We start from the raw sequence: 22,516 nt of genomic DNA, 5'->3' as shown, positions 1-22,516 counted from the left end.
AACAGTTATTAACAGACATTTAAAACTGACTGAATTTGAAAGCAATCGCGACAAAAGTAACGAAGTTATTCATAAAAGTCACTGTTTTTGACCGATCGTTTTGTACAATCATTAACAGCTATATCATGTGATATGTAATATAGTGGACTGATCCGGCTGAATCCGAGATATACAACCTGAAACCTATAAATGTAGAAGCCTACATCCAAAATTAACTCTGTACCTCCTACGGTCTAGGAAGAGTTTGCGTTGATTCAGACGGACTCGACTCGTCATGCTGATCAAGAATATATGTATATACTTTATATGGTCGGATATGCTTCCTTCTATGCGTTGCACACTTCTGACCAAAATGAATATAGCCTTTTTGCAAGGGTATAATAGACACTTTGTGTCTAAGTGTTTAGTACTTTTTACCGCTTCAAATAAATATGATTTGTTAAAGTGTTGCCAAAATTGTCCAAATTCGTATACAACTGTCTGTTAGCAATAGGTTTCCGAATGGATGTTTTGATCATCATTAACATTGCTGATTTGCTGGTTTCGTTCTTGGCCTCTCTTTTAAAATTAAGCTCATTATCGACGTGATGATGAGTCTACACTATTTGGTCATGATTTGGTCGCCTCAGTTTATTTGGTCAATGTACCGCTACCGAAAATACATATTGTAGTGTAGGGGCAGTGACAAAAATCCCAGAATCAATTATCAAATGGTGACAATGTAAATATATCTTAGGTCAATCTTTGAATTGGAGCTGGAACATTTTTAGTTTTTGCCCAATCTTCGATAGGGTAATATGTAATATCTTTATTCAAACACGGTACACGATTGCATTATAAAGATGGGCTAAAAGTGTGACTTAAATCGAGGGTTACTTGATGAGTTGTGTGAATGAAAAATTAGATGACTAGTTGCAATTCAAAAAGAAATGTATCCATTCAGACTGACGCAGGCCCTATTTGCAATCAATTTAAAATTGAACAATTCTCAATCCCAAATTCGGTAGACTACGTAACCAATAATGTAAGTAAACTGAAAAGAGTTTTGAAATAAAACAAATAAATTGCAAACACACAGGATTTTAATAATTAAATGCATTTAATTAATTGTATTCAACAGTAGAGAGAAAGAAAAGGATTATGAAAGATGAATGTATTTGAATTTGAGATATCAAAATACACATTTTGCCATAATTCAATAAATGAATGTATTTATAATATATCCATATAAAATTATGTCGGTTAAACGGCTAATGGTACATGTCATGTATTACATGATATTAGTGAGTCTGGAAGTTCTAGTGTTAGTCTTTTCCTACTTAAACCTTTTAATGATTGATTCTGAAAAGGTACTTAATAATGTTAAGTTTTTGCAACTGCTAACATCGGTTGAAATACCCTTCAAATTGAAATCGTAGATCTCCGCCACTGTTAACAAATACCTAAACACAAGACATTCATAAATACACACACAGACATATATTCTGAACAGCTATTGTTGTCATTGTTGGCACATTTTGTCCATTGGTTCTGTGACTGGAACTGTGACTTGGTTCTCCTGCTGAGGTGTACTGGCCGCTCGTCCAAACATTGTTGTCGATTTAGCAGCTCTAGAGTTGCTAGAGGTCTGCTCCTGCTTGCAACCACTTTGGCCTCCGTCTCCGTCTCAAGTCTCCCTCAACTTCTTCTCGTCCTCGTCAGACATGATCCGCATTGTGTTTTGGTTTACCCTCTACGCACAGCACTCGTTCCTGTGTTACTGTTTCTCTCTACTGGTTCTGAGAAAAGGAGGCAAAAGAAAACCATTCCTTCAATACAATACATTTTTCTTTTCTTCTCTTTGGGCTTTGTTTTTGTCCTTTTCATATTGTGTCCATATATTTACAGTGCATTAATTCGTTTTATTATTACTTTTTACTCTTCCTCTTCCATATCGTTTATTCCTCTTATTCTGGTCCTATCTTGTGTGCCCAGTTCCCCCTATCCTGTCCTGTCCTCTCCACTCATTCACATTGTGTGTGTCTCAGCTTGCTGCTTATGAATTTATGGATTCAAATTGTGTTGCGCCTTTTGCAGTTCTTTAATACTTACCAGCAAATAATTACTCTAACCCGAGGTTGTGACTTCCACAAATAATGAGAGAACGTTTGTGACACATTGAAAAATCTGCAACTAATTAAGAGCGAAATTTTCGAATTTAGCATCAATGATAGCCCCGTCTTTAGTTGTTTATCCTTCTGTGTGAATACCTTGAACTCGCCAATAACAAGTTAAGGGTATCTGAACTTGTGGGTTTTATTTTCAAAACTTTTTTTCTCATCGCCAATAAGAAAGATTCCGACCCCGAAATAAGTAGGCACAATTTTATTGTGCAAATAGAGGGTGAAGCGGGAAAACGACATTAGAGCTGTCTCACTTTCTCGTTATTCATTAAATATTTTTTCGTTATCCTGATGGCCAATTTCAGGTTACTTTCGAAAATGATGAATTGCCAAAATGTCTATGGCCGGGATCGATGTCGATGGCGATGTCGATGGCGATGGCGATGGAGATGCTAATGTCGATGGGGGTGGCGAATCCTGTTTTTTTTTTTAACTCATGTGTCATCCCATCATAGACATCCCCATCAGAGAACTTCTTTTGTATATTTATCTATTCATACATTTATGTTTTATTAGAAAGCATCAAGTCCTACCGGAGTCCTGTCGTCTTTATGGTTGTTTATCCCATATACACTACGTCGAAACTAAAACAATGGACTTGTGTGTATGCTTTACTTGCCCCATGTAGCTATAATGGCCAGTTAGTCGGTCCACATTAACGTCTGAGTCGGCTGATCAAATAACACAAAGTATATAAAATCTAAGGACACATAAATATCTACTGGATTCCTATTTATATGTGCTTTTGCGTTTGATTGAAAATCGAATTAATAAGAGATTAGACCCCATTAAGAATATCAGCGATCGGGGTCGTAACTTATGGAACGACCCTCGCTTATGTGTGTAAATATGTATCGTATTATGTATATATTCGCATTTGTTAACAATCATTCATTAACATATTCATACGGTGGAAACAATTCGCGACAATTTTAATGAAGGCTTAAAATAAATGAAATTTATTGTTCTTTTTCTTAGCCCATTCGCTTTTGTCTTGACCACAGGGAGAATTTTGAAAACAGTTCATCACTGCCGATCCCGATTCCGATCCCCGATCCCGAGAACTCTTTACCTTTTGAGCCTCTGGCTTCCTTTTTGTCGCAATGCAGGAGAATCGTATCGATCCATTGATCTTACCGAAATGAATGATTGTGAAGCTTTTGTGGAAGCAAAACAGAACAACAAAAAATCAAATGTCCCTATATATACACATATAAATAAACAATACACACATACATACATACAAAACATATTCGCAAAAACACAAAACCATCGGCGGCCAAAGGGAAAAACAATGCAAGCTCAACACACAATCTCAGCCTCGCCTGCCTCGGCGGCAAAAACGTACAGCAAGTGACACTTTTGTTTTATATTCGCAACTTTTTATGCTGAATCGGAGAACAAAAGAAGATTTCTCAGTAAAAACCAACACACACACACACTCACACACAGACACTCATATACAGCAAAGCGATGTGCATTGTACTTGGAGTCGGAGACGGAGTTGGAGATATCAATACCGGTACTGAGCACCCATATCCATTTGTACCGGTATCCGTTGCCGCTGCGCCAACCGCGGACTCAACCTTTGTCTTTTGTATCCTTAGCGTAGGCTGTATGTACATACATACATACATACATACATATTTATGTACTTTGGCTTTGTCGAAAAAGGTACACATTCGCATTCACATCACAAGGGTAATCTCTGTGGCCAGTTTGATGAATTTTCTACTCTTTAAAGCGAACTCTTCATATCCGTTCATAGCCAACCACCAAAAGAGTGAATGCCAAAGGGTCCGTAGTGCTTCAAGTGCAACCATCTGCTTTATATCAGCCTGAATACAAACATACATGCACACATACATATATTTGTATATAAAAACTAAACCAAGAACTCATATTGATAAAAAAAGTTTGACAAGAATTTCTAAAATTCTGGGTGTAGAATCCATTGAAAAAATCACAAGCGCGCAAAAGTGTTTTCTCATATTTCGATTGTTTTTGCAGCTTTGTACTCAATAACCATTAATATACTAAATTAAATATTTAATGCAATTATTCCGGTTGGCTCAAGAACGATATTCTGATTTGGATCAACATTCAAGCATTAAAGTATTATAGTTAAATTGTATTATTCATGGACGGATCTAGAAAATATTTTTGGGAAGGGTTCAATTAAAGATTTCAGATTTTTGACTCAGTAACTTTCGATGAAGTATAAGGATGAGTTATTAAAATTGTTCGACTGCTTCGAAGTCAAATTTTATTCGAGCTACTGACATTTCGAGTGGAGTCCAGATCCTCCAGACTGCCCTGGATCCGTCCATGATATTATTATATTACATAAAGTTCAAAAGGTCAAAATTAAAGCATAAGAACAATAATTTGTTGCTTTACGACTGATATAATTGAATAATTTTAACTGACTGTCTGAGGTTTCTAACTTCTAACTTTACTAAACATAAAGTCATAATGTCGTTCGATCAGATCAAGCCTCAGATCAGTGTCAACGGTTTTGTGACTCTTAAAGTTTTAGTAATGTAATTGCAACCAATTGTGAGTCTGTAGATATAGGATTATTATTAACGAACTGTAGTCGAGGATTTATCATTAGAAAATTCGTCATGAATTCATATTGCTGTCCAGGATTACCAGCGTACTTAGATTTGGCCTGCTAGTGCTGAGCATAGGAGTATTTTTCTTCAACCGAAAGATTTACAGATTCAATGGTTATGGTCACAAATAGAAAAGTTCACTGCCTCTCGGTTGGTATACAAAACAAAGGAAGTCAAGGCTTTCCTGCCTCCTTACCGTCTCGGGCCTTTGCTTTTGTGTCTGCATCTTTGGGAGTGTGTGTGTTTGTGTGTGTCTGAGTTGCACGTGCCTTGTTGTTGTACGTCTTTATTTCTGTGGAGTCGTTATCTGTTTTCATATTCCTCAACCTCAACCTCAACTGGTTTATACTCCACCTCAGTCGCAGTCGCACTCGCAGTCGCAGTCACAGTCCTCTTATGCAGTACACCCACACACAAATTCCGTGATATATCAGCTACCACCATCGAGTGGCATGCGGTTTTGCGTTGGGATAGTTTTTTTCCGTTTAGGTTTTTGGTTTGACTTTGGCTTTGATTCTCGCTCGACTTGTCGACGTTGACTGTTGGTATGCAAACAACTTCACGCACTCGAGCTAAGGCTCAAGCTCAGGCATAGGCTGAGGCTGAGGCTCAGGCTCAGAACCAGACTAAGGTTCAGGTTGTCGCGGGCCCTGCGGTGGATCTGCGCTTCTTTTCATTACACCTTTAGTCTTGTTAATAATTTTTGCCCTTTTTTTCTGTTTTGTTATTCTTTGACGGTAATACACTGCAATCTGGCCAGGCTTAAGCCGAAACCTGAATGAAATGGACGTTGTCCCATTCTTAACTACACTTCCAGCCATCATTTTTTATTTCTTTCTAAGCTCGGTTCTTGATTCCCAATATCAATTATAAATTTTGCTAAATGATTTCAAATGTTTTTCATTTGATATTCTTATGTTTTTTCGTGTTGAAAATTTGTTAAACTTTAATTAACAAAGACTTGTTTTTACATTTCCTAAAAAAAACATTTAATTTCAATATATTTAGTGTTCAAAAATGGAGTTGAAGAGTTTTGAGACGACACAATTAGCCTCATTAATCGGAGGGACATAAACAGGTAATTCATTTTAACTGCATTTAATGCACACATGCATAAGCAAGTAAATAGATTCATAGCTATATGTACACTGTGAGTATGTACGTACATATGTGTACAAATGTTGCTTCTCCTTGTCGATGATTAGTTGTTTATCAGTGCGTGAAATTTTGCAAAATTACCATACGCGGAACAAATGCTTTCTATAATTGTAACTAGATTGATCATATGTTTCTTTCGAACTCCAACTGATATTATGTCGAGACAGGAGCATGAGATCATTTTGTTGTTCAGACCTTAAATACGACCAATGAACTCATCACTCTTACCTGTTGAACCCAGAATCTCAATTCCTATCAGAAGTTTAATTTCAACCTATATTCACGTATTTATATAACCTTTGTGGAATATGATCTATTTTCGTCACCACAATGTAAATTGAATCAGTTACTGTAGGTTGCCCATATCCAAGGGAAACCCTTTCCTTTGTTATCTCTAATAATCTCTGAATAACTTTGAAAATCATCGTCTTGGTCTATTTTCTTGGTTCTTACACTATGTCAGTTTGGTAGTATTCTTTTGTGAAGTCCTAATCTTGTTCTCTATTCCTTATGCTTTAACCTAAAAATCGTCGGGGTTTTTATTCTTTTTTAGCTTTTTTTCCGCCAATAAATTAATGTCATCGATAAGTAGAAAAGGCCCATTATTCCTATACTCTTGAAATACTGTTATTCTACTATTCAAAACAACTGTAATATGAATTGAATTAAAAAATCGAAATATCTGTAAAAATTATGAGCAATAAAAGAAAGTTCCAAGTTAAATCCCATTAAAACAAAATTGTGATCTTATCTCAAAATGGTGATTAAACCTCTTATACTCTATGCTCCTTTTCTTAGCTAGGTTAATTATTTTTCGTCCGACCCTCGCAAGCGTGTAAGTGTGTAAGTAAATACATATACATTCATAACTTGTTCAACTATCTATAACGAGCCAAGAATCTGGGCATTTGCTCTTCACATGGATGGCTGCATTGTGTTGGTCCCTTCCCCTTTCCAATCTTGTCTCCCTTTTTACGTAGGCAAATTATCACATAAGTATGTACATATACACATACATATGTACATATATACATATATTCGGGTAAATGTGTATCTGTGTGTGTATTATATTTGTATTTGTTTGGATGCAAATTATAGCTACATTGAATGCACTTGCATGTAGAAGTAACAACAAAAGCTTATTTGTTGTGAACACACACACACACACACACACAAACATACACGATAGTACTCACACAATATATTTAAGTTGTCATCAGAGTAGACTTGTCATTAAATAGCTATAAAGCAGTTTGAAAACGCATTTCGGATAATTGTCGAGTAATTACCTATTTTGCATTGTTAAAGTTCTCCTACCTTTTGTCGTCATTGCCGTTGTTGTTCCCGATGTTGTTGATGATGTTGTTGTTGTTGTTGTTGTTCTTGGACAAGCGCACAATCTTTTGGAACAGATGCATTGCCATGAAGGGTGAAGTTTCCCTTACACAAAACTACATGTTTCCATTGCCACCTGGCTACTGGTCGTTCGCATTTACTCATGATGGTATCTGAACTGGCAAATCAACGTTTTTACATAAAAAGAATTTAATGTCTCTGAAATGAAATCGATTTGAGTTCAATCTGATTAATTGATAAAAAAAGTTTTGCAACCAACCCCGAACTTAAGCAGTTTACGATTTCCCTAGACCAACAGAGGGCTTTTTATTTGTTTTTACTGCCTTAACAAAGCAATGTGAAAAAAGGCATCTAGGAGGGCAGATATTGAATAACCAAGAAAACGTACTTGCATATAGGATTTAGTGTTTCCATTATCACAGAAGTACATATCTTATTTCTTCTTTAATCTAATTTCGTAACTGATCATATTTGATAATTAAATTCAGCCTAATTCTAAAGAATTGGGGCGCATCTCGCGGCCCACTTGTCGTTTTTGATGCTGCTTGGCTTATTTGGAAAAGATTTTTAAACATCCCAAACACCAAAAAATTCTCAATTTATTCCCAAATTATTGTTTTAGGTTTTTTGATTTTTGGTCACATAAATATATGATTGTTTAGGTGAATGTATACTGAGTAATAAGAGTCAGAGAATTCCTTTATTCTTTTATGAATCTCAGATGTCTGATAGGATACATGAGATGGACTTGTCATGGACTTCTCACAACATTGAAAAGAAAATACATGAAAATATGCATAACAGTCGCCACTGAGCGGTCCTGGAATAGGTCGCGCGGTCAATCAAATCGAAAGACCAGGATGCTTTTCTATACATTTATTTGGAGATCAATTAGAGAATTTTCTAGTCTAAAGAAACCCACCAGGGTCTGATACATCACTATACATCTACGTCTAAGGTTACGAGACATAACTGTGTGAGTTGTTTCTGGGCATTCGGTTGAAAAGAGTTGGATAGCGATTTCCTAAGAATAAATTAGACAGAAAACTAGTTTTCAAATGGCATATGTTTCCAGTAATCGATGTTAATAACTAAACAGATTATCAAATTTATTATTATTACATACATACATTTTGGCGAATTAAATAGATACTTCACCATGTGGATGCAACTTATAAAGACTATATGCTCAATGTTTATGTCCCATGTACTATTTAAACAAAACATGTACTCGTTATTTAAGTGCTCATAACTAAAGGTATTTTCCCCTCCACACAAAAACATCCCTTATACTTAAAGGGTGAAATGGTATAGTAAAGGTGCGAAAACGTGTGTAACTGGCAATTCACAGTTTCGCCCAAGAAATCCTGATTGTCTTCTGTTTTACGGACAGCTTTTTGGCACACTTACAATACAACGTCGACAGGTAGAAAAATCTGCAATTGCAACTCAAATTCGTAGTTAATTTAATTAAGAAAGCTGAGTTGATTACCAATAGCAGGTATCATTTAATCATTTCTATTTCTGATTTATTTATATCTCTTTTAAGTTGCATTCGGGCTCTTGGACATGCCTCTGTCATCGCCAATTACCAAGAGAACGAAGAAAACTTTGTTATTTACCTTCTAATGGGTCTAAGGATAGTTTATTTTGAGACTTTAATTTTAACCTGTCTACTAATTATTATTGAACTCTGCTTTGTGTTTAGAAGAGAAACTTGAGTAATAGACCACACCTTTTAGCACAATAATTGAGGGAACTCGTTGCTTCATAAAGCTTTTCAGTGTGCATCTATTTTGCCTGTAGCTACTTGGTATCATATTCTTATTGACATGTTCTGTCCTCTCTTGTCCTTTTAGCACCAATAATGGTAACGACGGCTCTCCAATGTCCAGTTCTGATGTTGAAACGTTCAATGGCAAAATAGTTTACAATCTCGATGGCAGCGCCTTTATTATCGATGCAGACAATGCCACTGGGTCTGTGCCCACCGTCAGTTTAAGTTCCAATCTAGCCACATCCCAGACATCCGGAGCAAAAAAACCAAGAAAGAGATCAACCGAGTTTAAGGTGCAGGACCAAGACGCAGGTGAGCACCCCGAAGAAGAGCCAGAGGTAGAGGCAGAGGCAGAGGAGCGAGCAGACAAATCCGAATCCAGCAGTTTTGGCTTGAGCTGGAAAGGATACAGATCCGGTTCCCGTTCCGTTTCCGCCAACGCAACTGGGAAATTAGCCGATTCAAGTGAGAGCAGAGCAAGTCCAAAGATACACTCATTCCGTGTAGTTTCCGCGCAAGATGCAAGCACAAATTGCCCGGATCCAAGCAGTGCATTTCGTATACAAAAACCAATTTTGATGTGCTTCATATGCAAACTGTCGTTTGGCAACGTCAAGTCCTTCAGCTTGCATGCGAACACGGAACACAGACTCAACCTGCAGGAGCTAGAGCAGCAACTGCTGAATCGCGAGTATTCCAGTGCCATCATTCAGCGCAACATGGATGAAAAACCGCAGATATCGTTTCTTCAGCCCCTGGACGTTAATCCCGCTATTTGTGGGTCTGGTGAAGAAATGCTTCAGCCCTCGGGGGAGAAGCTATCTGGCGATGTCGATGCACAGGCACATTTTCCGGCTGATTTAGCCAGCACCAGTGAAGAACCCGATCGAGAGCCGAGCCTGGACCTCGAGACGCAAACAGAGACGGGTGAGAAGCAAGATAAAGAGCACGATGACCTGGCAGCCGCATCAGCATTATCGCCTAAAGTAGCAGTTAGCACTTCAACTGTGAAATTTGGTTCCTTAAACTCAGTAACAGCAAAGACTAATAACCTATCAAAAGTATCCTCATCAACCACATCGTCCAGCGTATCTGCAACGACAGCCACACCCACAGCCACAACGGAAGCATCCAAGGGCGAGACCTCATCGTCTGCTGAGCTGGAGGACCCTAGTACTGATAATCTAAGTAGTGATAAGTCAACCAAGGTTAGCCAAGGAGTAAAGTCCTCTACGATAGATGATGTAAAAAGCCCCGCAGTGTCTGCTTCTAATTCCGCCTCGCCGACCCAGCACCCTGAGGTCGTGGATCCGGCCTTAATAGCCGCCGATTTCCTGCAACAGCATCTGCAATCTCTACAGCAGCAAGCAGCCAGCATGTTCCCACCGATGCACCCGCAGGCTCCAGCGCAATCGCAGCTAAGTTCCTTTCACGCGTCCCTGGCAGCCCTTGCGGCCAACGAACAGAACGTCAATGGAGTCAAGCTTCTCACCGAGTTTCTGCAGCAACAGTTGCAACAGCAACACTTACAGCAGCAACAACAGTCACAGCAGCAACAATTACAACAGCACCCACTATTCCCAGCCGTCTGCCCGGATCATCCGGAAATAAAAGGAGTCGATTGCAAGAGCTGCGAACTCCTAGACATCCAGCAGCGCATCAAATCACCGCCACCAGCTTCGTCAGCATCTCAACAAACATCTCAGCAGCACTCGCAGCGGTCTCCCAGCAGTACATCCATGGCCATTTCACCGAGCGCCTCCTCGGTGGCTAGCGTTGGAAATCCGGCGAGCGGTACGTCCAGTTTCACGATCGGTGCCTGCTCTGAGCACATTAACGGAAGACCTCAAGGAGTTGATTGTGCCCGGTAAGTAAACACATCGATAGACCCCATTGTTTACTTTGTTTCTAGGCTTGTGACAAAACATTATTTCTCTTTTTCACATTTCACATACAGTTCATTTAGCGTTGCGTCTGTGTGTGTATGCATGTGCTCTGTTGATTTGATGATGATGTAGCAAGCAGCGCTGCCGGCAGCGCTTAAACCGATTTATATGGACCGTAACTTGATCTATTTATCCGATCAGATTCAAATATTGGAATCTGAGGTTTTATATCCAATACTATCATAGTAAATTTCATGGGGACACTCCAATTTTTATGAAAATGTTTTTTCTAGAGCTATATGATATAGTGGTCCGATCCTGACAATTTTCATACTTTATCTTACCCGGGTTATAAGTAGCTTAAATTTCAAGTTTCATCCCAATAGCTCTTAAGATGGTTGAGTAAAACGTATACGCACCGACGGATGGACGGACAGACGGTTATGGCTAGATCGACTCAGCTTCTCATGCTGATCAAAAATATATATACTTTGTGGGGTCGGAAACGTCTCCTTCTGTGCGTTACAAACATCTGATCAATTTTATAATACCCTCTGCAAGGGTATACAAATATGAAATAAGCAACTGAGAATCTAGGGAATCTTTCAATGTTAAATTGACACACTTTGATCCACTTTGTACTTTAAAAGGAAATGAGATATGAAAATGGTATTCAGTTGAAACAATTTAAAACTAAAATCAGCTAGATGCCAGGACAAGTAAATAAATAATATCTGATCTAGGACATGTAGCTCATGTATATATTTGACTCAATTCAGCTGATTGTTAATGTAACTAACTTGCAAGTTTCGATAAAACCACTCAACCATGTATTCCTCTTTAGATAAGAAAATACAGTTGAACTATCGAATCTGTGAACATCGGCAGGATAATTGTGCGCCACTGGTCAAGGAGCAAACAAGACAGTAAATTTCCAATTTGAACGTGAGAAAACAAGTGCCTTGGGCGCTTCATTTGGCCATTGAATCCACCAGCAGGGGTTGTCTGTCAAAAGCGATAAATTTTGGGTGGATGGAGCTAGCGGCCTGTACGTGAGCGTGAGGACAAAAGGGTTAGGGTTTAGACTTCATTACGTAATATGCGCAATTATTATCGCTGTTTGAACTCTGGTAGTGAGCACAGGGTGGGAGAACGGGAACCCTTCCTGAGATTGCCGACGCCACACAATAACTCATTAGTCTAATTTTCACATACGAATTACACATACATACAACTGTAACAAGAGCCCTTCGGCAGTGCTCCGTGTTCGCCTGGTTGGTTGTTCATTTAAACGCAAATGAACTTTGGGATTTGGGTCTACAAATTGGTCGGTTGATCCACATTGATTGCGTCACCATCGTTCCACCTCACCACTGCGCGCATGACAGTTGAATTTGAATCTGAAATCGCACCCCCATCCTCGTCCATTGTAATCAACCATCCACAAGTTATTCCTTGTCAGTTAATTGGTGTTCCGCCTTGCTTTCAATATTTTTTTATACACAGCAGATACTTGTTCATTGTCATATCTAATTTGGGAATTATTAATATTACACCCTGAATTTATGTCGTAAAGTATTTAAACATAGACCATTTTCTTAAATACAATATAATTTTATCTTTGCTGACAATTTATTATTTTAATATTTTTCGAACTTTACTGTTGCTCGAGAATTTTCGAATCTGTGATGTGCCTATGCACACGTATTTAGTCATGTTTCTGTTTTAATGTATTTTGAAATCCGTAAAATAGTACTGCATACTTCAAAGAGGATGGTGCCATGTCAATGTGGAAAGCAGTTCCTGGTTTTTTTTATGGTCATTATTTATGGTTAATTTAAGTAGCCAGATTTTAATAATGCAAGCATGCCTGTTCATGGATGTCTAAATTAACTGATTGTTGAGGGATTTGTTGTGATAAGCTGGAAATAGAAATCCAACTGAGCTGAGAATGAGCTGCCCGGGGTCGGAGGTGGAGGTGATACTTGAGCGTGAAGGGCGATGTGGCTTAACTAAAATAAATTAAACCAATTGCGCTGATTTCACTTAATAAATGCTCGCACAGCTTCTGCCGCATCAATTGTCACAATTTAATGGTGATGACTGTGGACCGCCTGGTCCCGGTGCCCGTGTTTGGTGTACGGGATCATAAAATTTCATCAACACCGAAGTGGGGTGGATATGTCGCCTTTGTGTCATGTGGATGCAGTTTCGTTCACAATGAAGTCGGGTCTCGAATTCAAATTAAATAATTATGATAAGTACCCAAACCCAAATAGATGAACAGTCCCGATTCAATGACAATGTAAGCTGCTGGCAAGTTGATCGCCATGTCTGAAGGGTGATGGATGGATACATACAGGTCCGGAATAAGGGGACCGTTTTTAATTAAAAAATAGATCTGGTTGGACACCAAACATTCCATTATCTTATTTCATGTAAAACATTTTCATTAAAATTTGACATTCATAAGTCTAGGGCTGAGTCTTAATCCGCTCCTGTTTAGTTGTATATTGTGATTGCGAGATTAAAGCCCCTATTTACACACATCATACGGATATGTATAAATATGTACATATACATATATGTACATATATACATATGTATCTGTGGCTCCATCTATTTGTGTACAAAAGATTTCGGCATTTAGTTATTATTACGTGTTTATGCATTAAAGTACACGGGCCATGGCCTGAGGATTGCTTTCATCGTTATTGTCACTCCCATTCCACCGCTCCCCCACACTTTGTAGCGCTACCGTGCTTATTTCAATTGTTTGACTTTCTTATTCTCTGGGATCTTTGATTTTTTATTTAATTATACTTATATTATTCTTTACAGTTGCGAAATGCTACTGAACTCGGCTCGTCTCAATAGTGGCGTACAGATGTCCACACGAAACTCATGCAAGACCCTCAAGTGCCCGCAGTGCAATTGGCATTACAAATATCAAGAGACCTTGGAAATTCATATGCGCGAGAAGCATCCGGATGGTGAAAGTGCATGTGGATATTGCCTAGCAGGTAAGTGTATATTGCCCTCCACCCAGTTAATCCATCAAGCTACTAAGTGGTAGAGAGCAAAAAAAACTAAAATTCGATTTTCCCTGCCCCTGGGAAGTTATCGTATTTAATTTGACTTTTTTTGACCATTGCAGGCCAACAGCATCCACGGCTGGCACGTGGCGAGTCCTATTCCTGCGGATACAAGCCATACCGTTGCGAGATATGCAACTACTCCACTACCACAAAAGGGAATCTCTCCATCCATATGCAGTCAGACAAGCACTTGAACAACATGCAGGAGCTGAATAGTTCCCAAAACATGGTGGCTGCTGCAGCGGCAGCGGCGAATGCCAAAATTCTACTGCCCACCCCGCCAACGCAAGGAGCTGGCGGCAGTGTCGGTGGTGTCTGCGGAATGGGTTCGGTGGCCCCATCCGGAGGAAACAATGTTGCTAATAGTGTGACCACCTCGTCTGTGGGAAATCCACTGGGCTCTACCACGTCGGTAACAACAAATGCGGCAGCCAACGCCAAGCCGAAGCCTTCGTTTCGCTGTGACATCTGCAGCTACGAGACGTCGGTGGCACGCAATCTACGTATTCACATGACCAGCGAGAAGCACACCCACAACATGGCCGTGTTACAGAATAACATAAAGCACATACAGGCATTCAATTTTTTGCAGCAGCAACAGCAGCAGCAGCAAGGCAATGCGGGAGGTACCCCCAACACTACCAGCCCAGGCGGCAATAACTTCCTGCCAGAGGTGGCCCTGGCCGATCTGGCTTACAATCAAGCTCTCATGATTCAACTGCTGCACCAGCAGCAGCAACAGCAGCAGCATCTGCAGCCATCGTCCAATAGCAAATTGTCGCCCACATCCTCCTCGCCCGTCAGCACACCCGAGCAATTCGCTTTCTCACCTAAGCCCCTCAAAATGGCCCACGGAATGGGCCCAATGATGGGATCTGCAATGGGTCTGGGAGTGGGCATGGGCATGCTGCATCCCAGCGAGGCTGGGTCTGGCTCTGGATCTGGAACTGGTGGCTCATTAGATGTGATACATCCCATGAACAAACCGGATGTTTGGCCCACAGCACTGTATAGTTGCTTGATCTGCGACTGCTTCAGTTCCAACAATCTGGACGATTTGAATCAGCACCTGCTTGTGGATCGTTCACGGCAATCTTCGAACGCATCCGAGGACATTATGGTCATACAGAACAACAACTACATTTGCAAGTTGTGCAACTACAAGACGAATCTTAAAGCCAACTTCCAACTGCACAGCAAAACCGACAAGCATCTACAGAAACTGAACTTCCTTAACCACATTCGCGAGGGAGGTCCGGCTAACGAGTACAAGCTGCAGTATCAACCGCAACTGGCTGCCAATGTGGTTCAGCTGAAGTGCAACTGCTGCGACTTTCACACCAATTCAATACAGAAGCTGTCGTTGCACACCCAGCAAATGCGCCATGATACGATGCGTATGATCTTCCAGCATCTGCTATGCCTTGTCCAGCAATCCTCCATGTCCAAAGCCACAGCACCGGGTACAGAAGAGGAATCTCATTCTCAGTCCATGCGTTCATATCCCTGCGAGGGTGACCAATCGCAAGGCCAGTCAAATGAGAAGGTCCTTATTTGTCAGCTTTGCAATTTTGCAGCTAAAAATCTACACGAAATGGTGCAGCATGTGAAGGGAATGAGGCACATGCAAGTTGAACAGTTCATTTGCCTGCAGCGTCGAACGGAAAACCTCGAAATGCCGGGCCTCAATGAGGTATTCAAAATCACGGAAAGGATTCCTGGAAGCTCAGAAGGTACGTACCTAGTGATATACATATTTACAAAGGAATATCGTTGAATGTCTGACCATCGAAGTCAAAGCAATAGTGTTACTATTGAAAGAGTTTAAATAAACCAGTTAATATATATTATTTGTTATATATATACATATTCTCGCCTACAGGGACTAATGCGTGAATAATGTAGCTAGATTTCTCATTGTTTCATTTTACTTTTGAGATAAGTTAGGCCCGACCAATATTTCATTATAAATGTATTGATTTTCAAATGTATTAATGTTGAATACCGTCTGCACCTTTTTTTCGAATATTGTTTAATTGTCAAGAGAAAGAATTTTCTATCGATTGATTGTTTTTGCATTTTTAAATGGGCCAAATGATGTGTAGGGTATAGAAAAGTCTTGTCGTTTTATGTTATTGGCCTTTTTTTGGTTACTGAAACATTTCATTGCACTGGCTAATTCATTTTTGAGTCATTCCCGAGATTTAGAGGTGAAAGGTTAACTTACTTATCATCATATGCATTTGAATTTAATAATAAACTATATAGAGTTTATAGGGGTTTTATATACATACATAAGTATTAAGAAATATGTATTTTCGGCCTGATATAATGCAACCCCTTGAGCGTGGCAACCTTTAACATATGCCCATTCCCAATTCCTCAATCCTCAACCTGTAATCCCCTCTCGTCAACCTGTAATCCCCTCTCCTAGGCCGATGAACGTGTCCTATGTGCATTTAATATGTTCTCCTACTCCTACCCACATACCCATAACCATATTGCATTGTATAATACGGTTCGTTCGTTCGTAACTCATCATTAAGCGCTGATTTCAGTTCAATTTCTTTTGCCTCACTCTTCGATTATTATCGTCGTCGAGTCGTCTTGGTCTTCGTCGTCTTCTCATACCAATTCGCAATTCCCAATGCCCAATCCCTGCTCTGCCCTGTACTGTCCTGGCCTGGCCTTCCCGCTTCTACCGCTTTTCGTGTTGTTCGCTGTTTGCGTTTACGTAAATTCTTCACTGCGTGCCCTCGCGTCGCCCTTCTGCGATTTATATGCACTCTGAGATTTATACGCTGACGCTGACCCTTGAGGAGGAAATTATTACTTACAAATTACTTAAGAATGCAAAAACGATTATGTGTATCCATCGTTCGAATTTGCAATTAGTGACGTGCACACTTTGCTCCGCGCTCCAGCACCAACCTCAGTTTCGGTTTCAGTCTACTCACCGATGGCCACAATCCGAAAGGCAAACATACATATCCACAGTGTGAGATTCCCATATCAGATGCGGCGTCGTGCGGGACTGAACCGCAGGCATAGCACCTAAACCACAAGCCATGCAGAGACACAACAACAAAATAGCACCGCTCTGCTCCACACCACACCACGCCACAGCACACGAATCCAAATCTGAATCTGACATTGCATCCTTTACTCACCCACAGCAGGCCGTGGTCGAGGTTGATAATTGTACATGCCGCTCATATCCATTGTAGGGTGTTCAGGTTTACGAGTGCATATGCAAAATTGAAATGCTCACTGCTAACGTAGACAATGAAGATGCGCCTCCCTGTCCCCTGGCCTGGCTTTAGATGAGGCTCACAGTCTGCTTATGCCTGCGGATTCGAAAAGCAGTTATATCGGATTGCTATAACTATAGCAGACCCCTGCCCCAGTCGCTTCGTCTTCCCCTGTCCTCCCCTGGCTGGTCTCCCCATTGCGATCGGATGACGAAACCGACGAAGACGACTACGATCACAAAGAGTATGACTTGTTGGGCCATTTAACAAGGGGAGCAACATTAGGGTAGCCTACATCATCAATGGTGGGGGATCAGGTTGCCAATTTTGGCACATGGCCAGGCTTAGATACGACCTCAGAGTATTTCCCTTTCGGTGTGACGAAAGAAATAATATTCCACGGTGCTGGTGCTGTCATCTTCATGCAAGAGTCACACCAAGAACTATGCCTGGAATTATTGTATTCAATAATAAGCTTCGGCGGTTTGCTAAACGCTGCTGCGACTTGCGCATCTGTGCTCTTCATTGGTGGAGATTGGTCTCCCTCGTCCTACTCCACTCCGTCTGTTGCCTTTGACTTTGCCTGTGTCTGTGTTCTGCAACAAAGCGCTACATAATGATACCCATCTTAAGTCATAAGTGAGTCCTACGCTCCTTTTGGGACTTTGTTTCGCATACCCTGGCATTAAAGACATCGGTCCTTTGGGAATGCCAGTTTCGTTGATGAATCTGGACATATTGAAAGATTGTAATTGAAATGAAATAGCAAATTAATTGACATTGTGGTAATAATTAAAAACTTTTGCGTACTTCAGCTTTTAAAAGTTGGTTGTAAAATGCATTCCTTTTATAATGAGTAATGATATGTCGAGCCCGAAAGAGTATATCGATCTACCTTTCGTGGTAACAGCTGCGCATGATTATTCCTTGGTGCAAATACTTGTGTATTGGTATTTTTTGCCTGTATGTGTAGGTGTATGTGTGCTTGTGTTTGTATGTGTGTATGTGTGTGTGTATGTGTGTGTATGCAACTACAACAATAACAACAGCGGCAAGAGAAATACCCGTATGTATGTTCGATTTGTTTAGATTTATTTCACTTCGCTCTTCGCTTCATTTTTATTCCATTCCCCTTACTTACTCCCTTACTACCGTCTCCGTCACCGCCACCGCCATCGCTTCGTCTTGACTTGATTTTTATTTTTGTATGTCGGCTTTTTAATTCGATGCAATCAGACTGTATGGAAATTACTTTGAAATTGGTAATGGAATTTGAAATACATTCACATTTGCCTCTGCTTTTGCCTTTGTTGGATACAAGCAACCCTCCATCTCTCCTATACCCTGTACGCCTCAGTGGAAGAGGTATGAAAGGGTCATGATTGCTAATTCAGTGGGCAGGTCCAGATTTTCTTGACCTTACTAAGAACTACTGACAACGATTAAAATCTGGAATGGATTTTATTTGTGTTTTTGGCAAGTTAATGCGATTTTCACATTGCAATACAGGGTACTTGAAAGTCGTCCCTTCGACTTTGCAACAAAATTTATCCTTGTTGTCAATTAAGTAAACCAGCTGGGACCATGACCAGTACTTGGGGTCCCACATCGATGCTGCTCTCTGATCAAATGGCAAGTCCAGTGCCCTTTCTTAATGTTATTTCTATTATCAAACTCCTTGATTAGCCAAAGGGTTCACGCAGTCTTCTGATATATTCATCTCCCTGCTGAAGGAGGAGTTGCCAGTTACTCCGGCTAACGCACTTATCACCTTTAGTCAGCCTGTACTACATATATAATAAATAATGAATGTTAATTTAAACCAAGTATGAGTAGTCCTCCACAAACTTGAGCTATTCCTGTGATGGAGCAGTTTAAGAAGCAATCTGTGTGTATTATTGATCAGCGCAGAATCTGAACTCTAGTTTTTAATAGCATTAACACTAAAATATAAATAAACTTGTTCAAAAATCAAGCAAATAAAGCGACACAACAAAGGATTTTTTCAACTTGTTATTCATAAAAACAATTTTATACCTTACCATCAATCTGTTCGCCAGTGACAAAGCCTTTTAAAATCTATGCAATTTGCAGAAAGAGAAAATTTACGTTGGAGAAATTTAAAACAAACCTGATCCAACTTGAATTGTAGTTAACGAATAATTTTTATACCATGCACCCATAGGGTGAAATGGTATATTAAAGTTACTAAAATGTATGTAACAGGCAGAAGGAAGCATTTCCTGCCCCAAAAATCATTATTTATTTATTTATTTATTTAGACTATGATTAGTAGATAATTATAAATTACCTCTAATCTATGTGCTATCTATAACTTTTATGGTCTTAAGCTAGTTGTAAAATATGTATATTATACAGTTCTTTGTAATTAATAATTATTTACATTTCTTTTGTTAACCTATATTTACATGAGTTGGGGTAATATTTTACAATAGATGGTACAGGTTTATTTCTTTAAAGAATTGGGAGATAGCGACGATATTGGGGTTATTTAGGGATAGGGATTCAATAGGGTTAGGGTGTAGGAATTTTTTTCATCGGCTCATTATATTCCTTGCACTCTGTGAGTATGTGCAGAATTGTTAATTTTTTGTTGCAATGTAAACATTGTGGGGGGGGGGTAGTTTTTATACCCTTGCAAAAAGGGTATATTAATTTAATTAAAAACAACGCATAGAAGGATGCATCTCCGACCATATAAAGTATATATATTCTTGATCAGCATGACGAGACCATTTCAAATAGCCATGTCCGTCCGTCTGGATCAACGCAAACTCCTCCTAGACCGTAAGAGCTACAGAGCAGCCGGATCGGATCACTATATCATATAGCTCCCATACAAATGGCTTTTCGTGACTTTTCACGAACAGTGACTTTTCTCAATAAGTTCGTTATTTTCTAAGCTATTGTCATGAAATTTAATATTGGTATTAATTACACATATAAACGACTGTGCCAAATTTGATCAAGATCGGGTGACTATATCATATAGCTCCCATAGGAACGATCGGTGGAAAACAGTGACTTTGTTCAATATCTTAGTTTTTTCCTATGCTAAGATTGTTGGCCGTTCTTTCGCAAACATTAGCCTTTTTAGCTTGAACGTTTTTCCACTTTGATGGCTATAGGTAAGGAAAGAGTTACCATAAAAGTTGCAAGGGTATACAAACTTTGACGCGGTCGAAGTTAGCCCCGGCCCTCTGGGTTGAATATGAATTCGTGGGTTAGGTTTGTGTGTCCGAATCGTATTCTTTGAAATTTGGTGATGTCTGTTCGTTTAACATTGTTGTCTATTTTTATTTGTGAGTCTCTTATCGAGGTTCTTTGGTTCTTATTAGTCGTCTTGTAGTGGTCTGATGAATTCCTCCAAACTTTGCTTTTGTATTTTTTAAGGATGATGTCCTTTATGTACTTTGTTGTGTCTTTGTGGTTAATGTTTTGCTCGACTATATATGGGACACTGTAAGCTTCATTGCCCTGAATGCCAGTATGACCTGGTACCCACATCAAAATTATTTTGTGGAATTGGTGAGCTATTATGTCTCGTATATGAGATATGTACGGATTTTGGTTGTTGACCTGGGTTACTGCCTGTATTGCTGACAGTGAGTCTGAACAAATTGCAAAATGCTGTTTTTCTCTTAGTGCATATTTACAGGCAGCCAGTATAGCTGCTGCTTCCGCTGTGTAATTCGAGGTGTGAGGTGGGAGCAAAGCCATTTTAACTATGTCTGATTCAGTTGTGATGCTGTATGAGACTCCTTGTATTGATTTTGATCCATCCGTGTAAATAAATTTATACCTATGATATCTCTCTTTGAGGCTAAGGAGTATTTTGGGGGGTGTAGATGACTTAGTCGTATAGTGTAGAGAGAGATTAACTGACTCTTTACTGAGGGACCATGGGGGTTTTAATAATTTTCTACTTCTTATTGGGGTAAACAATAGATCATTGTGTTTGCAGAAGTTCAAGGTGTTAGGCAGAATCGATGGTATTCTGGGTGTTTTTTTCGATTTTTTTATTTTGTTTAACACTTCCTGGAGAGGTGTGTTTGATGCGAGCATTAGAGTTTTGTTTTAATTTTGCTGCTGCTAGCGAAAATCTCGACTCGATTGGCATAAGGTCGGCTTCATAAAGAAGGTTGTTAGTTGGAGTAGACCGAAAGGCTCCGAAAGTTTTTCTCAATGCATCATGGTATATGGATTTAAGTTTTATTTTGTAGGAAGGGGGGCAATTGCCGTAAAAAGGTAAACAAAAGTCTATTTTTGACATGATCAAAGCTTTAATTGTATTTATTAGTGATCTAATGTCACAACTATATTTTTGGTTAGCTAACCATTTTATTATGTTAAGTCTTTGTGAAATTTGGACTGTTAAGTTGTCTATGTGTAGTTTCCATCTGTATCTTTCTGTTATAACCAGACCGAGGATTTTTATGGCATTACTTGCGATGAGGTTGTAAGTTTGGGAGCTTAATTGAAAATTGCATTTCTTTTTCCTGCAAATGTGCATGTGTTTGCATTTATTTACAGATAGTTTTGCTCCCGAGTATTCACACCAGTTTAGAATGTCTGTGAAAAGAGGGTTTATGTTTACCATCATTGTGCCTTTTTTAATTTTTTTAATTATTGTAAAGTCGTCGGCATAAGAGAAAAAATCAAAGCATTTGTGGACAGAGATGGTACGACATAGTCTGTTGTAGGCTATTAGAAATAAGATCACTGACAGGGGAGAACCCTGCGGTACGCCGTTGAAGAGGGGCTTAAACTCTGATGAGTGGTTATTAATTTGTACCTTGATTCGGCGGTTTGTCAGGAAGTTTCTTACGTAATTTAAGATTTTTGAGCCTGTTCTCCATCTGGCAAGTTCATCAATTACCGCGTGCACTCCTATCTTATCATAGGCGTTTTCAAAATCGAGACTTATGATTGAAATGTGATTTCTGGTGGATTGGGCCGCGGTAGTCTGATAGTCTAGCATAGCTAGACATTCAGATACCGATATACCCTTTCGAAAACCTAGTTGTCGACTATCTAGCAGCTTGCTATTTGTAGCAAGCCACCATAGTCGATTTGAAATGATCTTGTCAAGGACTTTTGAGATACAAGAGTTTAGTGAAATAGGTCTATAAGAGTTAATTGATATTTTGGGGGTGTTGGGCATATGAATGGGGATTACGAGGCTATTG

General features: G+C 39.5%; 1 protein-coding gene across 7 annotated transcripts in view; it reads left to right on the top strand.

The window, feature by feature from the left end:
* Nucleotides 1-22,516, top strand: part of LOC6651299 (zinc finger protein 2) — a 48,004-nt gene that overhangs the window by 14,327 nt on the left and 11,161 nt on the right. For all 7 annotated transcript variants that reach the window (XM_047013590.1, XM_047013593.1, XM_023180046.2 and 4 more), the window contains exons 3-5: nt 9,154-10,938; nt 13,799-13,980; nt 14,115-15,788. In XM_047013590.1, the coding sequence (XP_046869546.1) occupies nt 9,182-10,938; nt 13,799-13,980; nt 14,115-15,788 (3,613 nt within the window). In that variant the 5' untranslated portion in view covers nt 9,154-9,181. The remainder of the gene's footprint in view (nt 1-9,153; nt 10,939-13,798; nt 13,981-14,114; nt 15,789-22,516) is intronic.

Source organism: Drosophila willistoni, chromosome 3R (genome assembly GCF_018902025.1).
Source record: "Drosophila willistoni isolate 14030-0811.24 chromosome 3R, UCI_dwil_1.1, whole genome shotgun sequence".
NCBI lineage: Eukaryota > Metazoa > Arthropoda > Insecta > Diptera > Drosophilidae > Drosophila > Drosophila willistoni.
Note: the sequence above shows the minus strand (reverse complement) of the source record. Positions and strands in the feature narration are given on the sequence as shown.